We start from the raw sequence: 23,290 nt of genomic DNA, 5'->3' as shown, positions 1-23,290 counted from the left end.
ATAAAGATTTTTAAACCCCCAAACATCTAATAGTGATTGATAGAGTTAATTTGGAATTTTTGGACGAAATTGTCCCTGCATGGGAAGTTATGCGAAGTGTGACGATGGGTTTGACTATAATGCCCTTGAGTACAATGAGTTTCTATTTGAAAAATGAAGCTTCTATTTAAAAATATGAGGTTTGAGGTTACATTTAAAAAAATGAGTTTCTGCTTTAAAAAAATGAGTTTTCTATTTAAAAAAATGAGTTTTTGTTTAAAAAAATTTGAGTTTTTCTGCTTAAGAAATGAGTTTTCTGCTTTAAGAAAAGAGGTTTCTGTTTAAAAAAATGAGGTCTCTGTTTAAGAAATGAGTTTTCTGTTTAAGAAATGAGGGTTTTGTTTAAAAAAATGAGGTCTCTGTTTAAAAAAATGAGTTTTTGTGGTGTATTTATCACCCCAAAAATCTCTTTTATCGCAGTTGACTCGGGCCAGATGAGAGCAAAAGCATGCTACCACAATCACGATCACGCTGCATGAAAAAAATGGGATTTCATGTTCGAGAAAAAGGTGCAACCTTTCGATGCCTTCGCCGACGACGAGGAGCATGCGGTCTTCCCGAGGTCAACGACGAAGAAGACGAAAGAGATGAGGTCGACGGCAGTGGAAGACGATGAAGACGAAGACGAAGACGGCGAGATCGAACCCTCATCGGCGCCGCTTCCTCCCTCCGCTCCTCGCCACCGACTTAGGCACCATGGATCCAAACCCCGAATGATCCCTAAACCTAACCCTATCGCTATCCATGTCTGCGGTCTCCGCAATCGAGAATGGTTCCGCTCAAAGTTCGACCGTCTTATCCGACGCCGCCATCGAAGACCTCACCACTCCGATCGCCGAGGAACGTCGCCAACCGGGATCGCCAACGCCGATAAAGATTTCTCCTTTAAGACCCCACATGAGCAGGGCCACCTTTCGAGATCGCTCGCCGATCCGGAGCTCAAGACTCAGCTGCTCGCATGAGATCGCTGACGATGAGATACTCAATGTCCCCTACTCAACGAGGTCTCTGCTTAAAAAAATAAGCTCTCTGCTTTAAGAAATGAGTTCTCCTGCTTAAGAAATGAGTTCTCTATTTATACGCTTGTTTGTCTTTGTTTAACTATCGATGTTTCTGCTTAATATATTGCGCTTTACGCTTTAAAAAAAGTGCTTAAATATCGTTGTTTCTATTTAAATACGTACGAGTGCAACCTTTCGATGCCTTCGCTCGACGACGAGGAGCATGCGGTCTTCCCCGAGGTCGACGACGAAGAAGATGAAAGAGATGAGGTCGACGACAGGGAAGACGATGAAGATGAAGACGAAGACGGGCGAGATCGAACCCTCATCCAGCACCGCTTCCTCCCTCCGCTCCCTCACACCGACTTAGGCACCATGGATCCAAAACCCCTGAACGATCCCTAACCCCTAACCCTATTGCTATCCATGTCATGCGGTCTCCGCAATGAGAATGGTTCCGCTCAAGTTCACCTCGCCTTATCCGACGTCGCCACCGAAGACCTCACCACTCCGACCGCTGAGGAACGTCGCCAACCGGATCGCCAACGCCAATAAAGATTTCTCCTTTAAGACCCCACACGAGCAGGCCACCTTCGAGATCGCTCGCCAGATCTGGAGCTCAAAGACTCAAGCCGCTCACGCGAGATCGACGACGATGAGATACTCAATGTCCCTACTCAATGAGGTTTCTGCTTTAAAAAAATGAGGTCTTTGTTTAAAAAAATAAGCTCTGCTTTAAGAAATGAGTTCTCTGCTTATACGCTTGTTTGTCTTTGTTTAACTATCGATGCTTCGCTTTAATATATTGCGCTTACGCTTTAAAAAAAGTGCTTAAATATCGTTGTTTCTATTTAAATATGTACGAGTGACCAAGATTAATTGGTTTTATATCCAGGATTAATTTATCATGTAAATATTTGTTTTTTTCCGCTTTAAATATTAATGTTTTTTTTTAAAAATGAGTTTTATGTTTAAAAAAATGAGGTTTCGTTTAAGAAATGAGTTTTCTGCTTTAAGAAATGAGGTTTCTGTTTAAGAAATGAACTCTCTGTTTAAGAAATGAGTTCTATGTTTAAAAAAATGAGTCTCTGCTTTAAGAAACGAGTACATGCAAAAAGCGAATGCAAAAAGAATGAAAAAATGTATGCAAAAGGTTTAAGAGCAATGATGGAATTTCATAATGCAGGGGTAAAAAGGGAAGTGAAACAATAAAGGAAGGGTTGTCGGAGTATGCAAAAACTCACAGGGGCTGTTTGGGAAGTTTTGAAATTATCGAGGGGTAAACAGTAATTTTCCCAAAAATAAATAAAGAAAAAGCTTTCTTTCGGATAAACTTTTATTATTATTATTAATATTTGTTATAAACAGCCTAGTGCCATTTTATTTATCAAAATAGCTTCAAGCCATCTTATAAAAAATTTAAACACTAAATAAAACAACTTTTTTTTAAGGTTTTGGACGTTGCTAGTGTTTTTTTTAACTATAATTTTAAAAAATATATATTTATTTTTAAAAAATTATTATTATTATTATTATTACTATTATTATTTAAAAAAAAAATTGGAAGCGCCTAGTTGTGTTTTTATTTGTTTAAAACTTAAAGAATATTTTTTTTAACAGGAAATGATTTTTTTTATTTCTATTTTAACAAATAACTACTCATAAACATTTAAAACTGTGTAAAGGAAATTTAAAGAAAAAAAAAATCTTATCTAAATAAGTTTAAAATTTTTTAAAAATAAATAAGCTTGAAACAAATAAAAAAACAAATTTAATCTAAAATTTGTATAAGACTACTTGTCATTTAATAATAATAATAATAATAATAATAATAATAGAAACAAATATGCCTTCCAAAAGCGAAAGAATCTTAATTACATAAATAGGTGATTTTTAAAATATATCATTAGAATATTCACCAACATTGGTGGTGCATCACCCATAGTGATGACCTCCTAGCTTAGTTTGCTTTGGTATTTTTGGTTTCTATTATTAATTTTTTTTCTGATATTTATTTTTTTTAATAAATTTATGATATATCTATTTATATATATATATATATATATGCATCAGAAGACATACCCATTACCCACCTCTATGTCAAAAACAAGTTGAATCAAATTTAACCAAATAAAACTTCATAATAATTAATTTCTATAGAAGTAAAAAATAAAATAAGAGTCTTTCACATGAAATCTCTAACTCTCAACCTATAAACAGGAAATAAATGAAATACAAACTTTTTATTATAAAAATAATTGAAATTAATTCTCATCGTGCCCTCCATCCCTAACTTAAAGAAGATTGAAATATTAACTCTTGTATTTAAAATAAATAAATAAATCATATTCATCGAAAAAGAAAAAAAAGAAAAAAAGCATTAGATTACAATTTGAATATATAAGAAAAACAGCCACACTGACACAACAACTGAAAACACTAACTGTTTGATTAGTAGTGAGTAAATGTAATGTAAAAAATTTTACATGTAAAACCTGCTTTTTGGTGTTTAGTTTGATATAAAAGTAATTTTTACATATAAAACTTTTCACATTTGACACCATTTTACAATATTTCAACTCACAACAACTTTTACTGTGAGTTGAAATACGGTAAAATATTAAGTTTACAATAACCTCACCACCAGCAAACAACCATTATTAGACGTCAGCTCATTAGATTTCCACCACCGGTGACGACCTTCACTTTGAACCTCTCGATCGATCTCAGTGCCATCTCTATCTCGAACATCTTCATGAGTACCACTGTCACGCCCCGAAGCCAGCTCTATGGACCTGGGACGCCGACAAACGGCCGTACACCTACAAGGCCGAAACCATGTAGGCATACAAGGCCTCAAAACCTGATCCAAAACAGAACAAAGAATCAAACTCAGTGGATTGCAAAAACCAATATAAACTTATACAAATAAAAACATAGCCACACACAAAAAACGAGACTTAATACATGCTAATACTCGACGATTGCCCTAACGATCCCCGCTAAGCTATCTCGCCACTCAACCCTACTCTTGATCCGAAAAGATATTAAACAATAAATTATGAGCTTGATGCACCCAGAGAATCACCCACTAAAAAAATTATAGGGATCATTTGCAAAAAAATCAAAAATCATCAAAAATCAAAAATCGAAAATCAAATTTATTTCAAATAAACATAGATGTCAAAACCAAGCATATAGGTCCCCCAAACAACTATTGCCAAAACAAAAATAATGAACTCATATATTTATCCCTCGGTGACCCGAGCCGTAATATCGAACTCATAAGTTTACCCTCGGTGACCCGAGCCAGATTTATCAAAGGCCGTTATTCTTCACCGACGGAAAGCGGTGGGAAACTATAGTTTCTATATCAGAGTACATGTCGACACGGGTCGGGTGTTTAACCCCCGAGTGATGTGGTTATTGCAAAGTTAGTTTGGGGGACTACGAGTACTTTGTCAAAATATTTCATGTTCACAAAACAATAAACTATTAAAAATTCATACTGGGCAAAATGCAAGTAATTTGCAAATCACATGATCCCATTTTTATTATATCAAAATAATCCAGTTAATTGAATCCAAACATGAATAGATAATAAAGAAAAACACACTAGTAATTAATCAGAAAATAAATAAATATCTGGAATTCAAAAATTAAGTAATCCAAATGTAAATAAAATATTTAAACATTTCAATTAATTCTAATCCAAAAATAAAAATATCATTAACTGGAACTTTAAAAATAATTTAAAAAGAATTCCAAAAAAATAATAATAAATAAATAATTCAAAAATATAAATAAATACATAAAAATCATTATTTTTTTCTCAAAAATTTTCAGGATGTTCGAAAAACTAGAGTATATACATATAATATGATTTATATGTAGGATACTTACCGATCACGTATTTTTGAATTCTTACACCAATCGAGTATTTCTCGGGAAGTCCTAATTTGGGAATAACCCATCGAATTACAAGTAAACAAATTCTAAAAATTCACACGAATGCAAAAACAAATCAAACACTAACAAAATTACCAAGGTCAAGACCAATAACCAACTCACCTACAAACCTTAAGATTAAAATCAGCGTAGCTTTGCAAATTCTAACCAAAATCAAAAAAATTTCAAACTTATGAGAAAACTAGGCATCTTCATCTAAAACATATCCAAACCTCACAATGATTTGAGACCTACATAATTTAAGCCACCAGTATTAAAAATCATACTTATGTAAAACAACAGTTTCAGACATGCCTATTGCAATAAAAAATATCTCACAACATATAACTTCAAAAGTAATACAATCTTCCTGACAATAAGATAACTCAGAAATGAACAACTTTTCTATTTTTTTACCTTATCCAATTCAATCTCCATGATTATCAAAAATGGCCATAATTCTTCAGGCTATGCACAGAAATATCATCTGAGACACTTACACCAATAGGGCTATATCTCACAAACTAAAGATGCATAAAATCTGAAATTTTTCAGGTAATTAGGTAACATCAAAATATATAACTTTGTTATATTACTCTTCTCCAAATTCCATTTACAAGACCATCAAATTGTCTAAGCAATCGTAATGTTCTCTGCAGAAATAGTATTGAGCACACCTCTAGAAATCTGCTCATATCTCACAATTTACATGGCTAAAAATTCTGAAATTTTGCAGAGTCAAATATAAAATCGTCCTATATAACTTTCTTATATAAATATAAATCTAAAACAAAACTTACAATTACGAAAATAATCAAAAACTGTTCAAGGGCTGAACAGAAATCCTGTCCGCGTCACCTGCGTCTAAAAAATTATAATTTGCAGGATACTACTCCAAAAATTCTGAAATTTCGTAGTAAGCTAAACAAGATCTCTATTTACAATTTTTCTATTCTGATCTCTTCCAAATTCCATCTCTAGATCTTTGAAATAAATTAGAGATCTCTACTGTGCTAACAGGGACTTTCTGAATTTTATCCTCAAACTAAAATCAAATCAATTCTCACCAAACCCTAACCCTAACTAGTAACATGTCACAAACAAGCATAAGAAAGAGCAATAACAAAAACTCAGAACCTTACCTCGACAAAAACAGTGAAAAGAAATCCGTGACGATGAGACCCTTCTCCCGTCCTCATTGCCGACACCACCCGCAAAAAGGAAGAGAAAGAGACGAGACAAGTCTCTCTCTCTCTCTCTCTCTCTCTCTCTCTCTCTCTCTTTTTCCCTATGATCTAAAACCGAAAAAAACTGAAGAGACGGCTAGGGTTTTGAAGCTAAACAAAAACAAAATCAATGGCTAAGATTGAAAGTAAAACCAACGGCTAGGATTAAGAGATAAAAGCAATTGCTAGGATTTGATTAAGGGGTGGGGCTCACAACCACGCTGTTCCCTCTACTCATTTGCGCATAAGTGATCACCGACAACCCGAAAATGTGAAACAACGGAAGGAAACAGAGGAACAAGTTTGCCGGGTTGCCTTGTTGATCTTGATCGGAAGCCATCATGGCAGTGCAGATGAAGTTTCAATGGGTCAAAACAATCCCCTTATTAGCGTCGGTGGTGCTAAAGGAGTAGAGGAGTGCTGCGACATTGGTTTGGTGGACAGGCACCGGGATGAACTCAGATCCATCATAAGCGATGAGATCTGAGAAGAAGGTGATGGGGATGGAACCGGAATTGAAGGAAGGCATTGGGGTTGAAAGGTAGATAGTCGGGAACCGTAGATGCTTGACCTTAGGCCATGGATTGAGGATAGTGATGACGATAGAGATGCTGGAATCCTACGCCTGCTTGGAGAGCTCAAGGATGGTGTACAGGGGATTGACGGTGGTGGTGATGGCACAGAGGGCGATGATAGCGAGGAAGCATGCGGGGAAATTGGTGGAGTTGGGGCCGGCGAAGAGGAGGACGACAGAGTTGCGGGTGACGCTGAGGCGGCGGGATAGGCCAAGCGTGATGCTAGGGATCAAAGAGAGGAGGTCAGAGAATGAGAGGGTCTCACCGAAGTCGGTGTCGGCGAGGGCGGTGCGGTGAGGATGGTGAGCTGCGGAGAGGAAGGGGAGCATATTCAAATAATGATCTTATATATATATATATATATATATGAATAATAGACGACACGCGCTTTTTTTTATATGAATATAAACAGTTCCAAACAGTACTGGAACCCGGATATACAGTGTATGTACAGTATGAGAATAGTATAAGAATTCCGGTGAAAAGTGTATGAACAGTACTGTCAGGGGAGGAATTTGAACAGTACGGTGATCTTATATTTTGATTTAAATATTTTGTAATGTAATTTTATGTTAAAAAATCATTTGTTAATTAAATTTAATGCTATTTTTTAAAAAATAAATATTAAATATGTTTATATTAAATAAATAATGTATTAAGTTAATTAACCATTTTAATTTAAATTAATTTGTATGATAAGTATTAAATAATTAGTAAAAAAATTAATAGAGGTAATCTCACTGTAGTACTTATATGATGACCATACATACCCTTACATCAAACTAAATACATAAAAAATAAATAATATTTTTATTTATATCAAACCAAACAACAATGATATAAGTTATACAACATTTTCACTTACATTGTAAATTTACTTACATGTAATTTGATTTACTGCTAACTAACAACCTTTAAGACTGGACCATAACCAAACGACAAACACATGGATAGAATAATCCACTAGGAGTGAATCCAGCCGGACAACATACCAGACTAAATATGAAAAGAAAAAAAAAAATCAATATTACTCCATAACACAGCAATCAAGTTGAGCACTCAAGAATTTGTCGTTCTTCTTGGTTACAAAATGGAGGACTTCATTGCATACTATCACAGTAAATCACTTTCAGAGAAAGAAGAAGAAGAAGAAGAGAAGATGTCATGGACTGTATTACTAATTCTACTTTTCTTTTGCCAAATCATCGAAGTCGAAACATATATCATCTAGTAATGAATCAGGTAGGACGATTGCTTCATCACCTTCCAAAGTATGATCACCATCACCATCATAATTACCGGAGTTGGAACACATATCATCTGATACTGAATCAGGTAGCACAGTTGGCTCAAGTTTTCCAAAGAGTTGCTCTAATACTGAATCAGGGAGTGTACTGGCCGGTGCAGCTCTTGTCACTTGTTTCAGAAAGAGTATGTCTGAGTTGAAATACTCTTCTTTCACTGGAGCAAACAATACATCAATAGAAACTGGATAAGTTCGGTTTTTTATGTACACAGGATCATCGAAGTCAACGAAACATATATCATCTAGTAATGAATCAGGTAGGACAGTTGCTTCATCGCCTTCCAAAGTATGATCACCATCACCATCATAATTACCGGATCGGTTGGAACACGTATCATCTGATACTGAATTAGGTAGCACAGTTGGCTCAAGTTTCCCAAAGAGTTGCTCTAATACTGAATCAGGGAGTGTACTGGGTTCAGTTCTTGTCACTTGTTTCAGAAAGAGTATGTCTGAGTTGAAATACTCTTCTTTCACTGTAGCAAACAATTCATCAATAGATACTGGAGAAGTTCGGTTTTTTATTTTCACATGATCATGCCATGGATTGTCATCAAATGAAGCTTCATGACACTCTTGTTCAGAAATCATGCAGACCTCTTTTCTATTCTCCATTATGTATATATGTCTCTTGCAGCTGGTTGAAGACTTGAATTGAAGGACGTAGTTCTGGTTCTTGGAGCTCCAAAGAGGGTGTTTGGTCCGTTTATAAATCATGGGAGAGACTTTGATTTAGAGTGAATATCAAAGTTTTATTTAGATTTGGAATTGAACTTGCTTTTTTTGACTCAAATTAGTAGTTTGGTTGAGTTTGAGAGGATAAATATTGGAAATAATCTTTTATTAAGTTATTGTTGTGGCTACGTGATTTTTTTTTACATAAATTTTGATTTGAAATTAAACTTACTTATTTGACTTAAATTAGGAGTTCGGTTGAGTTTGAGAAGATTAATTGAATGTATTTTTAGTAAGTTATTGTTGCTGCCCAAAATTTTAATTTTGGTTTGAAATTGAGCTTGCTTATTTTTGACTCAGACGACGAGATCCGTTGAGAGGATTAATTGTATATCTTTTTTAAATTATTGGTACGGCTTAGAGGTGGGCACGGGCCGTCCCGAAAACCGGCCCGGCCCGTGCCCGGCCCGCCGGTTCAATGACCCGGCGGGCCGGTTCATTGACCCGTAACCGGCCCGTACTGTAGACGGGCCGGTTACGGGTTGGGATTTTTCCAACCCGTGACCCGGCGGGTCAAAACCCGGTTGGGCCTGGCGGGCCGGGTCAAACCCGGTTAATGTTATTATTTTGGTTTTTTTTTAATACTAAGTACTTGTTTGTTTTTTTAATACTAAGTATTTGCTTTGGTCGTGGGATTTGAACCCACGATCTCGAACTCGGATAGAAAAACCCAACCACTGAACTACAATTTGTTTCTAATATTTATCGGAAAAGAATTATATATAGATAGATGTAGGATATGGATCAAAAATATTTTACATATTTAATTTATAAAAAAATTAAGAAACCATATAATAAATTAAAAAAATTATACAAATCAATTAGTAAAAATATCAAACAATAAATTTTCATAAATATTTTTTTAAAAAAATTAATTATTTTGTTAATTGTCTTTTTACTCATAAAGACTAAATCTCTACATATCTACACTTTTTAAATTCTCTTAAATAAGCAGACTCTTATTCATGTCACATATATATTGAGATTATTTTTTTGTTTCAATTTATGAAATAAAAAAATAAAAATTACAAAAAAATTATTTTTTTAAATTATGTAAATCAATTTATAAAAAAATATATTAGTAAAAAAAGAATATCTTTGAATAATGGTTTATACTCATATTATTTTGATTTAGAACTTTTTTTCAAATCGACTATACGATAAAGCACAATAATAACCCTATCTAGTTAAAAGACCAAAAGTAAAAATCTAGAGCCAACCCTAATTATAATAAATAAATAAGTTGATGATAACTTCAATTTAAAAATAAGAATACTACTTGATATATACATTTTATTGCACTTAAAAAAAGATGTGCTAATAATTTAATTTGATAGATAAATAAATAAAAATGTAGCTTTTTTTATCCTTTTTTTAAAAATTATTTTTGATATGTCTTAAAAATTTTTAAGTTATTATAAATTATTTTATATTTTTTTGTTGTTTGGGATTAAATTTTAAAAAAATATTTTTGTAACTCTTTATATTTATTTATGTTTTAAACTATAACAAAAATTTATAGTCCAATTTGATAACGCTATTTTCCCACTGAGAGGTCCCCTGGGATCAAACCCCATCTACGATAAATTTTTTGGTTATTTACAAAAACCCGCGGGTCAACAGGCCCTGGCCCGGACCCGTGGTCTCGTGATAAGCCGGGTCAGGGTCCGGTTTATTCACGAATGAACTGGGCCTCGAGCGGGTCAACCCGGCCCGCGGGTCTCCCTCGTAGCACGGGCCGGTTCCGGGTCCGGTTTTCGTGAACTGACCCGGCGGGCTCGAGTAACCTGCCCGCTGCCTCACCCTCTAAGTACGGCTTTGTGATAGATAGCCTTTTTTACATAAATACCCCTTTAAAAACCCAAACTTAAAATAGCTTTTAAGTTTGAAAGGCGCTACGTGTCAACAAATTACCACATGTATACTAAAAATTATTTCAATAAATTAGTAGTTTATTTTTTTTAAAAAAAACATATATTTTGAAAAAAAACATGTATATTTCTTAGGCCCGTGTTCGGAGGGGACTGCTAGGGAGTAGCTTTTTGAGGAGGCGCATGATCCTGGTGAAAACTAATGGTGATTGATCTTTTGAGATGGTAATGAGTTTTTTGAGTTTTGGCTATTTTTTTAGTGTTGTTGTTAGAAGAACCACAATTAGTGATTTTCTCTTTTTCTTTTGTATGTTGTTCTCTCACATTGGTTGACAGTGCTGTTGTACTTTCTTATCTTTAATCTATGTAGTTTATCCATTTTTTTTTAAAAAAAAAAAATCATAATAATAATTACCACTAATCCAGTAAGTCCTATTTTTGATGGAGGTAAAGCTCCTAGAAACGTTTCATGAGAGTATTTGTCAAGCAAACTAAACACGTGGCATGTTAAAAGTATTCTTGATTATTTATTTATTTATTTTTTTTGGGAAATAAAAAAGATATGAAGTACATATTGAAAAGAGTGATTCAGAACAAAACATAACTATGCTACTGGTCCACAGTGTTTGTAAATTTCAGTGTCACATGCTTTATAGTTTCTGGTTTGTCTAGAGACATTGAACATTTTCCAGTTTCAACATGAAGATTCAGGGCTTGTGTTTTGTTTTTTTCCCTAAGAAAAATTAATCTCAGTGATCAGGATAGTTGTTATAAGATGCTTAAATAGTTTATCAATTATCAGGCTTATATTCTCCAACCACAAAGTAGACAAACAGTTGAAACAAAAAACAGACATTGGCAAAAATTCCTTTTCTTTTCATCTAATTGCTTACCTCATCTCACTGCCAGTTTTGCTCATTCTGAGATCCGAATCTCAGTTATTACATTATCTCTATCAGTTTAATTATATATATATATATATATATATATTTCTGAAACTTTGATCTTTTTCTTCAATGCAGAAAAGGAAGAAGATATCAAATTAATGTTTTCTTTTGTTTTGGAATCCCCATATGCAATGCACTTCTGCAAATGAAAAGTCACTACTGGTCTAAGGAACACAGAAATTCTCTTCAACATCAATGAATGAATAAATAAATAAAAATAAAAATAAAAAAATAACAGCATCAGTGTGTTCTTTTCTGAATAAAAAGATTCCACCAAATGTATGACAGCCACTAATACACAAATAGTGGAAAAAGGCTAGTGCTCAACAGCTAGGAGAGGTTTTACCGTGCTGCATCTGTGAGGCTGAGGCATGGGATAGTTAGAACTTCAATCTCTAATTCAGGAACCCCATGCGATTAATTTGACAATATTTCACCTGGAGGAATGAGTCTGCTGGGAAACAACTCAGTCCTGTCAGAAATGTACATGGGGTTGGTGAATGATATTAATGCATTAATTTCTTCTTGTTTTTCCCCCAACATTCATATTGTGATTTGTGATGACCATTCAAAGGAATGAGACATTCCACCAATCTTTGCATTCTTACAAAACTTGACTGTGCATGAACCCATAAATACAATGCTGAATGTTTGTCTGTTAATCACACTGTTTTAGGTGCTAGCAGTAATCATACACACATAAAGGCAAGTCATTTTCCTAATTGCTGTCCCCTCTGTTTAAGCTGTTTTCATGCCATATTGTTTAATTCTACACTGACTCTCATTTAGTGGGCGTTTGTTGTCATCACTGTCAACCTTTTTAGTTTCCTAACTGCTTTTTCTTGTCTTGTGAGTCAACTCCTCTCCAAGTTCATGTTCCTGACTTCTTACTTGTGTCAATAATAGCTACTTTCTGAAAGATAGGAAGAGGAAAAAGAAAAAGGAAAAGATACAAACACAACTCACAAGCTCTCACAGCTTTTTCCTTTCTTTTTATCTGTAGAGTCTAGTGTGTTTGTTCATATAACACATATGGATTGCAGTTCACTCAATTGACAAAAAAAGAAAAATTATATTGCATTCCCATGTTACTGATTCTTATAAATAAATACAAAAAGATTCATTCATTATGTTGGATTTTTAGAGTAAAGAAGCTCTATTGCATCACTAACAATGTTGTTAAAGGTTGATAAACTAGTTCTCATTCTAATGTTTTTAGGCCACTCCCTTCCATTCTCTCTAACACATCTCTCATTACGGTTGTTGGAGAGTAGATGAGACCATTCAATGCACAGCCAAAGGCAACGTTATTCTCACCGCCACCATCCTTCTCTACTTCTTTCCTGCTTAATTAGTCACCAGACATCGCTGTTTCTGTCTTCTGCTAACCGTTCACCGTACTGCCCAAGCTCATGTTCTGGGTGGTGACCAGACTCGAGCTCGCCGGAGTCTAAATATGATTCCTTTCTCTCTTCTCTGCTTGTTGTTGTTGTTCTTCTTCTTCTTCTTCTTCTTCTTGTGTCCGGTGTTGTCGGCGACGGAGGCTGAGAAGCAAGCGCTTCTGGACTTCAGGTCCTCGATCACCGACGACCCATTTGGCGCACTTGCTTCTTGGGTCGCCTCAGCTGATCCCTGCGTCTTCTCGGGCGTACTCTGTAACACTGCTGGGTCCGTTGAGAGAGTGATCCTCCACGAGAAAAACCTCACCGGGGACCTCCCCACTGCTGCGGACTCTCTCTCCCGGCTTCCTTTCCTTAATACTCTCTCGCTGCCAGGAAACCGTTTTTCTGGCTTCATCCCTTCATCTCTCGCCGGAATCGTAGGCCTTCGCAAGGTTAATCTCAGCCGCAATGTCCTCTCCGGTCAAGTCCCTGCCTTTCTTGGCGATCTCCCCAACCTCCGCCTCCTCGACCTCTCGAGTAACTCCTTTTTCCGGTGAGATACCAAGTGCTATCTTCAAGAACTGTTTCCGGACCCGATATTTTTTTCGTTTGCCAGGAATCTCCTCTCTGGGCTGGTTCCGGCCTCCATTTCTAACTGCTTGCGGCTTGAAGGTTTCGACTTGGCGTTCAATAATCTCTCCGGTGGGTTCCCGCCGGCGGCCTGTGCGCCGCCGGGTATCACGGTTATCTTGCTCAGTGGCAACTCGTTGTCGGGGACCGTCGCGGATAAGATCGTTGGATGCCAGAGCTTGGAAAGATTGGATCTTTCTCTTAATTCCTTCTCCGGCAACGGTCCTTTTTGAACTCCTCGGCCTTAAAAATCTCAGCTTTTTCAACATTTCATTCAATGAGTTCCAGGGTGAGATCCCGGAGGTCGGAGTTTGTGCGGAGAGATTGGAGAGGGTGGACGCCTCTGGGAACCAATTCACCGGTGGAATCCCTAGAAGCATTGCGAATTGCAGAGCATTGAGGATCTTGAATCTAGGGCAGAATCGCTTGAACGAAAGCATTCCAGCGACGATTGGAGGGATCGAGTGGCTCCAGATGCTGGACCTTCATGATCTCCGACTTACCGGCGAGATTCCGGCGACTCTCGGCCAATGCCGATTCCTTCTCAAGATGTGAGTAAATTTGGATCTTTTCTTTGTTCCTTTCAATGAACTTAAAAATCAAGCCTTTGTGACTTGGCAGGAATTTATCAGGCAATAAATTGGAAGGGAGCATCCCAGATGTGTTCTTCAACATTACAGCCCTTGAGGTTCTTGATCTTCATCGGAACAAGCTCAATGGGAGCATTCCGGTGAGCATCGGAGCATTGAAAGGACTTGAGTTCCTTGATCTCTCTGAGAATTCAATTGGTGGAGAGATCCCTTCCTCTCTGTTGAACATAACAATGCTGTCACACTTCAATGTCTCCTACAACAATCTCATTGGTACCATCCCTTCAACATTGGTGAAATTTGGTGTCGATGCATTCTCGCATAACCCTGGTCTCTGTGGTCCTCCATTGAATAACAATTGCCAGAGCAATGCCGGATCGAAAAGAACCAGATTCTTGAGTAATACAGCTATAGTTGCTATTGTTGCTGCTGCTCTGATTCTTGCTGGTGTTTGTGTAATAACTGTGATGAATATCATAGCTCAGAGGAGGAGGAGTGGCCGGAGAGAAGAAGAGATACTGGTCTCAGAAAGCACTACTCCTCCTGCTTCCAATGGTTCCAATGTGATAATTGGCAAGCTTGTCCTGTTCAGCAAGAGCCTCCCTACGAGGTATGAGGACTGGGAGGCAGGCACCAAGGCTTTGTTAGATAAAGATTGTATCATTGGTGGTGGCTCCATTGGAACTGTCTACAAAGCTAGTGTCGAAGGCGGAATTTCAATAGCTGTGAAGAAGCTTGAGACACTCGGAACAATCAGAAACCAAGAAGAATTCGAGCATGAGATCGGTAGGTTAGGAGGACTTAGCCACCCAAATCTTGTGCAAGTCCAAGGTTACTACTGGTCATCAACAATGCAGCTAATTCTATCTGATTACATCCCCAATGGCAATCTGTATCAGCATTTACATGGGATTAGAGGCTCAGGTAGCAGCAGTGGGGGTGTTAGGGGAGACTTGTTCTGGTCTAGAAGATTCAGTATTGCTCTTGGGACAGCTAGAGCTCTTGCTTATCTTCACCATGATTGTCAACCGCCAATTCTGCACCTCAACATCAAATCCACCAACATATTGTTAGATGAGAAGTATGAAGCTAAGTTGTCTGACTATGGTTTAGGAAAATTGCTTCCAATTCTGGGGAGGAACTATGCTTTGTCTAAGTTCCATTCTGCAGTGGGCTATGTAGCTCCTGAATTGGCTTCACAGAGCATGAGTTATAGTGATAAGTGTGATGTGTATAGCTTTGGGGTAGTTTTATTAGAGATTGTGACAGGGAGGAAGCTGGTCGACAGCCCCGGGGCGGCGGAGGTGGTGGTTCTGCATGATTTTGTGAGGAGAGTGCTGGAGGATGGCTCGGCATCGGATTGCTTTGACCGGAGCTTGACCGGAGGTTTTCAGGAAGCTGAATTGGTACAGGTTCTCAAGTTGGGATTGATCTGCACTGCAGATGCTCCATCAAGGAGGCCAAGCATGGCAGAAGTGGTTCAGTTTTTAGAGTCAATCAAGAATAATTCATAGCATCTGTGGGTTGGTTAGAGGTTTTGATTGATAGGATTCTTTGTTCCATTTTTTTCATTAATTATTGGGATTTGTTTCATGTCAAAAATTTAGATTATTTCTTTTGGCAATAAAATTGTTTTCATAGAATTGTGATTAGTTTGGTGTCTGCCAATGGGATGCTGCTCCATTGTAGTCTTGACTTCGTTGAGGATGATGGGTCAGTCAATGGACTGTCCAGAGACATGTCGGACAACCATGTTCTTCAGAATTTAATTCATGTCTTTTGCCTCATGTTTATGTCAACTCACCTTGCTTAATTACTATGAAAACAAATAAACAAATGAACAAAACCAATGAATAATCTACTTAAATTGAATATCTCTCTCTCTCTCTCTCTCTCTCTCTCTCTCTCTCTCTCTCTCTTCAATTTTAGTAAATTTATGAAACCATGAACTTATATCACCCAGAGGTGTCAGAGCCAACGATCTCTTGATAACTCACACTGCAATAAACACTCATAATGAACATCAAACAAACTTACATTAATACAAACAACAAAGATAAACCAAAGTTCTCAAGGTTTAGAACTATGGAGAACACTGGTAGGAGAAAAGCCAAGCCTTGGAGGTGAAACATTATTGCTGTTAAGCTGAAAACCAGAAGAAGAAATGGAAATAGAAAGCTGTGTTCCATGGTTGCTAGTGCTTGGTTGCAAAGCAGTTGCAGGAGTAGGAACAGAAGCAGAAGCTGATTGTTCCACAGGCTTTCTTGAACGGTTACGGCCGCGGTGCATGTGGCGCTCGCAGTACTTCTGGTCGGGCACGACGTCGCGCGAGCAGCGCCACTTCTTCCCGTCCGTTCTCCGGCACCGGCCGGGCTCTGGCTCCATGCTGTTCCTGTAGTCCATGAACCAGCCTCCATGACCCATCATAACTGTAAACCATTCACAAAGTACTCTTCTTCACTTCATTTCAAACAAACAAAATAAGAATAAGAAGAGCAAGAAGACATACAAGAAGGATAATGGTGGGAAGATGAAGATGATGAAGAAGAAGAAGCAGCAGCAGCAGCAACGCTCTTCCAGATGGGAACGACTAGATGAAGAGGAACAGGGATGCCAGCAGCCATGTACTTGTAGATTAAAGCTTGGTGTTGTAGCTCCTGCAACTGTAGGAACGTGAAAGCTGGTTTGCCAGGACCCAAGCCAAGTCCAAGTCCAAGCATTAAAGGTGATGGAGCTGCCATTGTTACAACTCCTGAGAAATGTTTGAAGTTACAGAGAGAGAGAGAGATGAAACCAATAAGCAGAAGAAGATGGGAGGAGTAGTGGACACTGGTTATATTACCTGAAGAATCTGAAGAAAGGCGAGCTACTTTGGGAGGTGGTGGGACTGGTCTCTGCTGTTCCTGGTCATCCTTTTGGCCCTCCATTGTATCTAGTGTATGCAAAACCATGAGTCTCCTCAGTAGGTAGCTGAAGAAGCATTGAGTTTTGTGATAGAATTAGAGATTTGAACATGAAAATGAGATTTTTGGAGATGGGGAGCAGAGTACGAAAGTCTTCTGACAAGTGTCAGGCTTTTCCACTCTCACTCCGTCAGAGTGTCGTTGGACATGGTGGTGGCTGAGAGATGAGTATCTAATAAGGATTCAGATATCAACCATTGGTTTGCCTTGTGATTGAATTTCTTGTCTGGTCTTTTGTGGTGGATGTATGGTTGGCTCATATGGGTTCTACAGTAGATTCATTGTATATATAAACTGTGAATAATATGATGTAAAGTTGAATATTATATGCAGCACTGTCTAGTGCCTGCTGGGGAAAACGAGGGTGATTCCTTTTAGCCATTCTTGCTCATCTGCTCCAGTGGACCCCTACAACAAGACCATGGGAAAGAAAGACCTGCAGCTCTAAATGTTAATATATACAAATATATATATATATATATATATGATGCTCCATGTGCACAAATAAACTGCTCCAACGGCTTTGAACTGAACTCTCTACAGAACAGCATTGAGCGTCAATTGATATATATTTATTGTCAGTGTTTTTTTAATTTAAAGTTATTATCTGAACAAGTACTAATTAAAGTTGCCATTTTACTCTTTAATAATACAACAACATGCCGCAAGAAAACCTGAAAGAAAAAGGACAAGTTCATTAGCACACGCGAGAAGCTCCAGGACGCACACTCAAAAACTGACTCTTGTTCGTTATCATTATCTCCACCAACACACGCACACAGTACTCAAGACAACGTAAATATTTTTTTCTTTTTCGAGTTTTCTTATATTTATTAATAATTTTTATATTTAAGAATAAAAATCAAATTTAACTTATTTTTAGTAAATAGAGATATATCTGAGAAGCAAAACCAAACAAGGAATTAAATATATCAATAAAGGTAAGGACCAAAACCAACACAGCGCCAGCCAGTGACAAGTCAGCACAAGAACACCAAAAAACAGAGCAAAAACCAGGAAGGTGTGCGCGGAGGCGCTTCTTCACAGGGCAATCAAACAAACACTTTGCTTACAAAATGAAGCCCAGTGAGCAGAGAGCCGAGACGAACGCAGCCGCGAAAGTCCCCACCATCGTCTCAGCAGCCATGGAAGTATCATCAGCTGGCTGGTTTTCAGGGGACTCCGCTGGGGAGCTCGCTGGGGCTGGAGATTCCGTCGGTGGTGCTGGAGGTGATCTTGGCATTGGGGATGGCGCCTCCGGCTTTTTCTTTCCCCCCGGAGCTGGGGTTGGAGCCACAGCGGTTGGCCCAGGAGCTAGGGACGGGGACGGAGACTGGGACGACGATGGTGATGGTGATTTAGCTGATGGTCCAGGAGCAGGAGCTGTGGCATTTGGGAATAGTTCGACGGGGAGGAGGACGTTATCGACGGTGAGGACGCAAACAGGGGTGTCATCCAGGACAGTGCTGGCAATGCGGGATGTGTCAATGCCGGTGACGAGCGAGACCTCGTCCCCGCGAGATTTCACTCTGAGATCGTATTTCCCTGGCCCGTTCGACGCCATGGTGGCGATCGGCCCGGTCTCCATCTTCAGCGAAGCTTTCGGAGTGTAAGACGGCAATGCGTGGTACTGCAACAGAGCCACGAGATCGGCGGCTGAAAGCTTTGATAGATCAGGAACGATGGGAGCTTTGAAGGCCCTCGTCGTTGGGGGCGAACACAGTGAGACCCTTCCCCATGGCGGACTGGAACGTCTGGAGCACGCCGGAAGAGGAGATGAGAGACGCGAAGGTCTTGCACCCGGCGTTCTCGAGAAGCGCAGTGAGGTTGGAGTTGGAGATTGACGAGCCATCGAATAGGCCAGGGTAGACGATCGGATCGGAGATCTCGACGACGGAGAGGTTATAAGGGATTTCCTTGATAGACTTGGTATAAACGGCGTCTGGTTTAGAACCAGGAACGGCGGAGGAGAAGCTGACCTTGCCACCGCGGGCGTCGGTGATGTTGACGAAACCTTGGTATCCGGCGACGGTGCCGGTGGTCTGAAGAAGTGTAGTGGTGAAGGTGGAGCCGCCTTGGAGGTTGTGAAGCTTGGAGGGGTCGAAGTAGTCGAGGAGGATGAGAAGGCTGAGGGCCTTCTTGATATCGGCAGGGGAGCCTTTGGAGGCGAGGGGTGGCCATGGCGGCGTTGGGTAGCACCAAGCACGTCACCGTCTCCCTCGAGTTGATCTCGTCGGCGATCTTCGTTTTCGTCAAGTAGTTGTTGTAGATGCTGTAGTCCGGCGAGCTTTCGAGGATCGCCGTGATGTTGTGAGCCTCACCGGCCGGTGCGTTCACCGCCATCGCCATCGTCACTGCAAGCACGAAGGTCAGTAACCGCTCTTTCGCCATTGCTCTTCTTTTTTTTTTCTCGTAAGTCGTAACTCTGAACAACAACGGGCGTGTATTGATTGATAAAAGGACGGGAGTGCTTTGGGCTTAGTGCGTGTATTGATGGTGCTTATCTCGAGATGGTTTTAATGGTGATGATGATAGTGAGTAGCATGAGTAGGGGTACAGCTGGAAAGAACCGGGTGAAGTTACCGTAACGCTGTTTCTATTTTTGCTTTGTGATTGGACCGTGGAGGACTAAAAAGAGATCTTATTTAATTTCAGGGGTTTCATTTTAAGGAATATGAGTAGGGACCCTTTGATTGTTTCCCATGTTTGGTAGCAAGGGGCAAAAGGGCTAGAGTTTTATTTTAGAAGGGTCATTAATATTTAACTTTTTTATTTTTACTATATTTATTTTATTCTTAAAAAATAAATTGTGATTTGCTTTTTTTTTACTCTGTGAAGTATGTCATGCCTTAAAACATGCTCATTAAATATTATTTTTAAAATAATAGAAAATTAGAACCTAAATCCTTATAAAAATTAGAATAGGAAAAATGTGATTCTTTTAGCCTAAATTGATTTAAAACGTAAAATATCTATTGCAATAATTCTGTTTTTTCAGTGATTTGGTTTTGATAAAATTATTTTAATAAATAAATTGGACTTTACGGTTTAAAAGAAAAAAAAAAAGTCTATTATAATAATAGACGAAAAACCAGTACTTTGAGAGATATATGAAATAAAAAAATATCCTAAGAAATTTGTTAAAATATCTTAGAACCAGGGGGTTGTTTGGAATTTGATTGTTTTACGGGTTGCTATATGTAAAAAAAGACCAAAGGCGAAAAAAAATTTGATTTTCAAAACGCAAGATCCCGCTCTCCCCTCTTCCATGGCGGCCGCGAAGATCATCTCCCATGAAGACCCAGTGAGTCCTCTCTCTCTCTCTCTCTCTCTCTCTCTCTTTGAACTTCTCTCCCAGATCTCAGTTTACAACCAGATGATCTGAAACTTCAGTACTGATTCTTCGCTTCATCCCCAATTACAGAAGGAATACTGGTCTCTCAAAGACTTCGACATCGGCCGCCTCCTCGGAGAAGGGAAGTTTGGAAAAGTCTATCTTGCTAGGGAGAAACAGGTATTTCCTCATCGATTTCTGGTTCTTCTGCATTCCCGTGCTCAATTTCTTTGAGGTAAATCATCAGTCATCCAATGTGCATCTCAGAGTGGATACGTGGTGGCTCTGAAGATCATATTCAAGGAGAAATTGGACAAGTATCGGTACCATAGCCACCTCCGCAGAGAGATAGAGATCCAGCATAGCCTTTCCCACCCCAATGTCCTTCGGCTCTTTGCTTGGTTTCACGATGAAACCCGTATTTTTCTTGTCCTTGAGTATGCCGCCGGCCATGAGCTCTACAAGCTTCTGAAGGATCTCAAGTATTTTTCTGAGCAGCGTGCTGCCACGGTACCTTATCATAATCCCTGCTATGCTGTTTAGTTTTTTTCTTTGGGATTTATTGGCTTGATTTGTGCTTGAGCAGTATATTGCGAGTCTTGCGAGGGCATTGGCCTATTGCCATGAGAAGCATGTCATTCACAGGGATATCAAGCCAGAGAACCTGTTACTTGATATGGAGGTATATTTTTATTTGGCTTTTAACTTTAAAGTTGAAAAAACTTTATGGAATTTGAGTGCATTAAAGTTCGCATCTTTTGTGCAAAAATAGTCTGCTTGAAATTTTAATTTAATTGTATACATTTTGAGAAGTTTAGGGCATCTTGTTACAATCTGAATTTTTTAATGGTATATGGAAAGATGGATTTTTGGGGGCAAATATTTGGTTTGTAGAGATGTAATACGAGCATCTCTTTGGCTGATGGTCTACAGCAGAATTCAGTCACATTGCTTACTAGGGTTTGAAGTGTTTAAACATTATCTGTTCCTCCAGTGCAGACCCTGATTGTCCATTTTACTTGTCTTATGTAGTATGGATGATAGACCTTCCTATCTTTAACCTGTGTTGCTGGACTCCACATTAAAAGCATTATTATATGCAAGAAGGAAAGAAATGGAAAACATGAACTGTGTCAAAATATTATTTATATTTAGTATTTGTTTTTGTTTCTCAGATTTGAGAATTACCCTGCTATTATGCATATTATGTTGTGTATATCCCTACTTATGTGGGATTCTTGCGGGCAGTTATAACTCCTCGTAAAAATATGTTGATTTCCCTCTTTGAATTTGCTTATCGGTTTACCCAACCTAGAGCTAGCCTAACAATTGATATTCTATGTATAATAGAAATGAGTGATTGCTTTGATCCTAGACAAAATGGATTGATTAACTTTAGAAAATTTCGGTGTTAATCACTATTTTATTGTGAGAAAGTAGATGAATCTGGGAATAAGTGAAGCTATTTGATTCTTTGTTCATGGTTCAAAGCAACGACAATTAATAGACTGGAATAAATGATTAGTGGTAGAAACCATAGATTTATTTTTTCCTCCGACAATGCAGCCATTTTTTTTTTTGGGTTGGTTTTTTCATGGTTGTCTACAGTAACTTCATCACATGCTTGAACTGATTGTGTCCTTTGGCATTCAGATTTGTCTGATTCAAACATGTACTCTCACACATTAAAAATGAAAATTTTCAGTAAAATTAGTATACTGTTTTTTCTTTTCAAAATTATTTTTCACACAGCCCACTATGCCATGACCTTTAAATCAATTCTGATAAGTCCCAACTCATGACACAATGAGTTCTGATTAAACAAAATTGTTGAGCCATCATTATCACTGCAGGGCCATCTTAAGATTGCAGATTTTGGATGGGCTGTTCAATCAAGTTCAAAGAGGCGAACCATGTGTGGCACCATAGATTACCTTGCACCTGAAATGATAGAAAACAAAGAACATGACCATGCTGTTGATAATCTGGACATTAGGTGTTCTTTGCTATGAGTTTCTTTATGGTGTTCCGCCATTTTGAAGAGCATGACCAAATGACACCTTCAGGAGGTAAGGCACCTTGATTTCCACCATATGCTCTTACCATTTCTGCAAAAGTATCTAATAAAAATGTACTCCAGGATCATGAAGGTAGATCTGAACTTCCCTTCAACACCTCGTGTGTCTCCAGAAGCAAAGGATTTGATCACGAAAGTGAGTTTCTAACCCTTTAATATACATTTATAAAAATCACAAGTCTATTAATTTACATTTCATGCAAATGCTCAGCTTCTTGTAAAGGATTCATCCAAGCGACTCTCCTTGAAGAAGATCCTGGAGCACCCCTGGATTGTAAAAAATGCAGATTTGGAGCAACATGATTCAAAGTGACTGACACAACACAACGCCAGTTACTCCTTTGTTGTCAGTGCTTCACATGTTTTTGTTACAAGGAATTTCAAACGCCATAAAAAATGCTATGATCTGCTAATGCTAGTTATGCACATAAGTTTGTATGTTCAATTCCTTCTAATCAACAATATGAGGACTAATTTTTCCATTTTCTAGTAGCCTCTCTATGGTTCGGTTTTTACCTCATAGATCAGTATTATATATATATATATATCTCTATAGATGAGAGATGTAAATATTAGTGCCTTTTTCTAGGGTGCAGGGCATAAAAACTATATATACCATTTCCTTTTGGTAGTTATATTTTTATTCTATTGTCTAAATGTAATATT

At 38.2% G+C, this 23,290-nt stretch overlaps 2 protein-coding genes and 2 pseudogenes across 3 annotated transcripts; 2 read left to right on the top strand and 2 right to left on the bottom strand.

Annotated features, from left to right (window-relative positions):
• Nucleotides 1–12,812: 12,812 nt before the first annotated feature.
• Nucleotides 12,813–15,902, top strand: LOC120275064 (probable LRR receptor-like serine/threonine-protein kinase At1g12460). Its single transcript, XM_039281552.1, is given in 5 exon segments — nt 12,813–13,575; nt 13,577–13,630; nt 13,633–13,887; nt 13,889–14,211; nt 14,282–15,902. Coding segments are annotated over 5 exon segments (2,586 nt in total). The 5' UTR covers nt 12,813–13,104; the 3' UTR covers nt 15,765–15,902.
• Nucleotides 15,903–16,218: 316 nt separating this feature from the next.
• On the bottom strand, nt 16,219–17,345 carry LOC120275982 (growth-regulating factor 10-like). Of its 2 annotated transcripts, none has more exons than XM_039282721.1 (3): nt 17,093–17,345; nt 16,760–17,002; nt 16,219–16,679 (listed from the first exon to the last, which is right to left on the bottom strand). In XM_039282721.1, the coding sequence occupies exons 1-3, from the start codon at nt 17,199–17,201 to the stop codon at nt 16,321–16,323; spliced, it is 711 nt and encodes a 236-aa protein (XP_039138655.1). In that variant the 5' UTR covers nt 17,202–17,345; the 3' UTR covers nt 16,219–16,320. The 2 variants fall into 2 exon arrangements, with proteins under 2 accessions (XP_039138655.1, XP_039138656.1); XM_039282722.1 differs by having other exon boundaries at nt 16,760–16,984.
• Nucleotides 17,346–18,275: 930 nt separating this feature from the next.
• Nucleotides 18,276–19,942, bottom strand: LOC120275412 (annotated as a pseudogene).
• A 463-nt stretch (nt 19,943–20,405) lies between these two features.
• Nucleotides 20,406–23,087, top strand: LOC120275960 (annotated as a pseudogene).
• Nucleotides 23,088–23,290: the final 203 nt, after the last annotated feature.

This window comes from Dioscorea cayenensis, chromosome 14, assembly GCF_009730915.1.
Source record: "Dioscorea cayenensis subsp. rotundata cultivar TDr96_F1 chromosome 14, TDr96_F1_v2_PseudoChromosome.rev07_lg8_w22 25.fasta, whole genome shotgun sequence".
Classification (NCBI taxonomy): Eukaryota; Viridiplantae; Streptophyta; class Magnoliopsida; order Dioscoreales; family Dioscoreaceae; genus Dioscorea; species Dioscorea cayenensis.
The sequence above is the reverse complement of the archived record's forward strand: the minus strand, read 5'-3'. Positions and strand labels throughout refer to the sequence as shown.

Coding starts and splice junctions, on each gene's coding strand:
- LOC120275982 (XM_039282721.1), bottom strand. CDS start 17,201: ATGGTTTTGCATACACTAGATACAATGGAGGGCCAAAAGGATGACCAG. Junction 17,003..17,092: donor CCTTTCTTCAGATTCTTCAG/GTAATATAACCA, acceptor AACATTTCTCAG/GAGTTGTAACAATGGCAGCT. Junction 16,680..16,759: donor TTCCCACCATTATCCTTCTT/GTATGTCTTCTT, acceptor AATGGTTTACAG/TTATGATGGGTCATGGAGGC.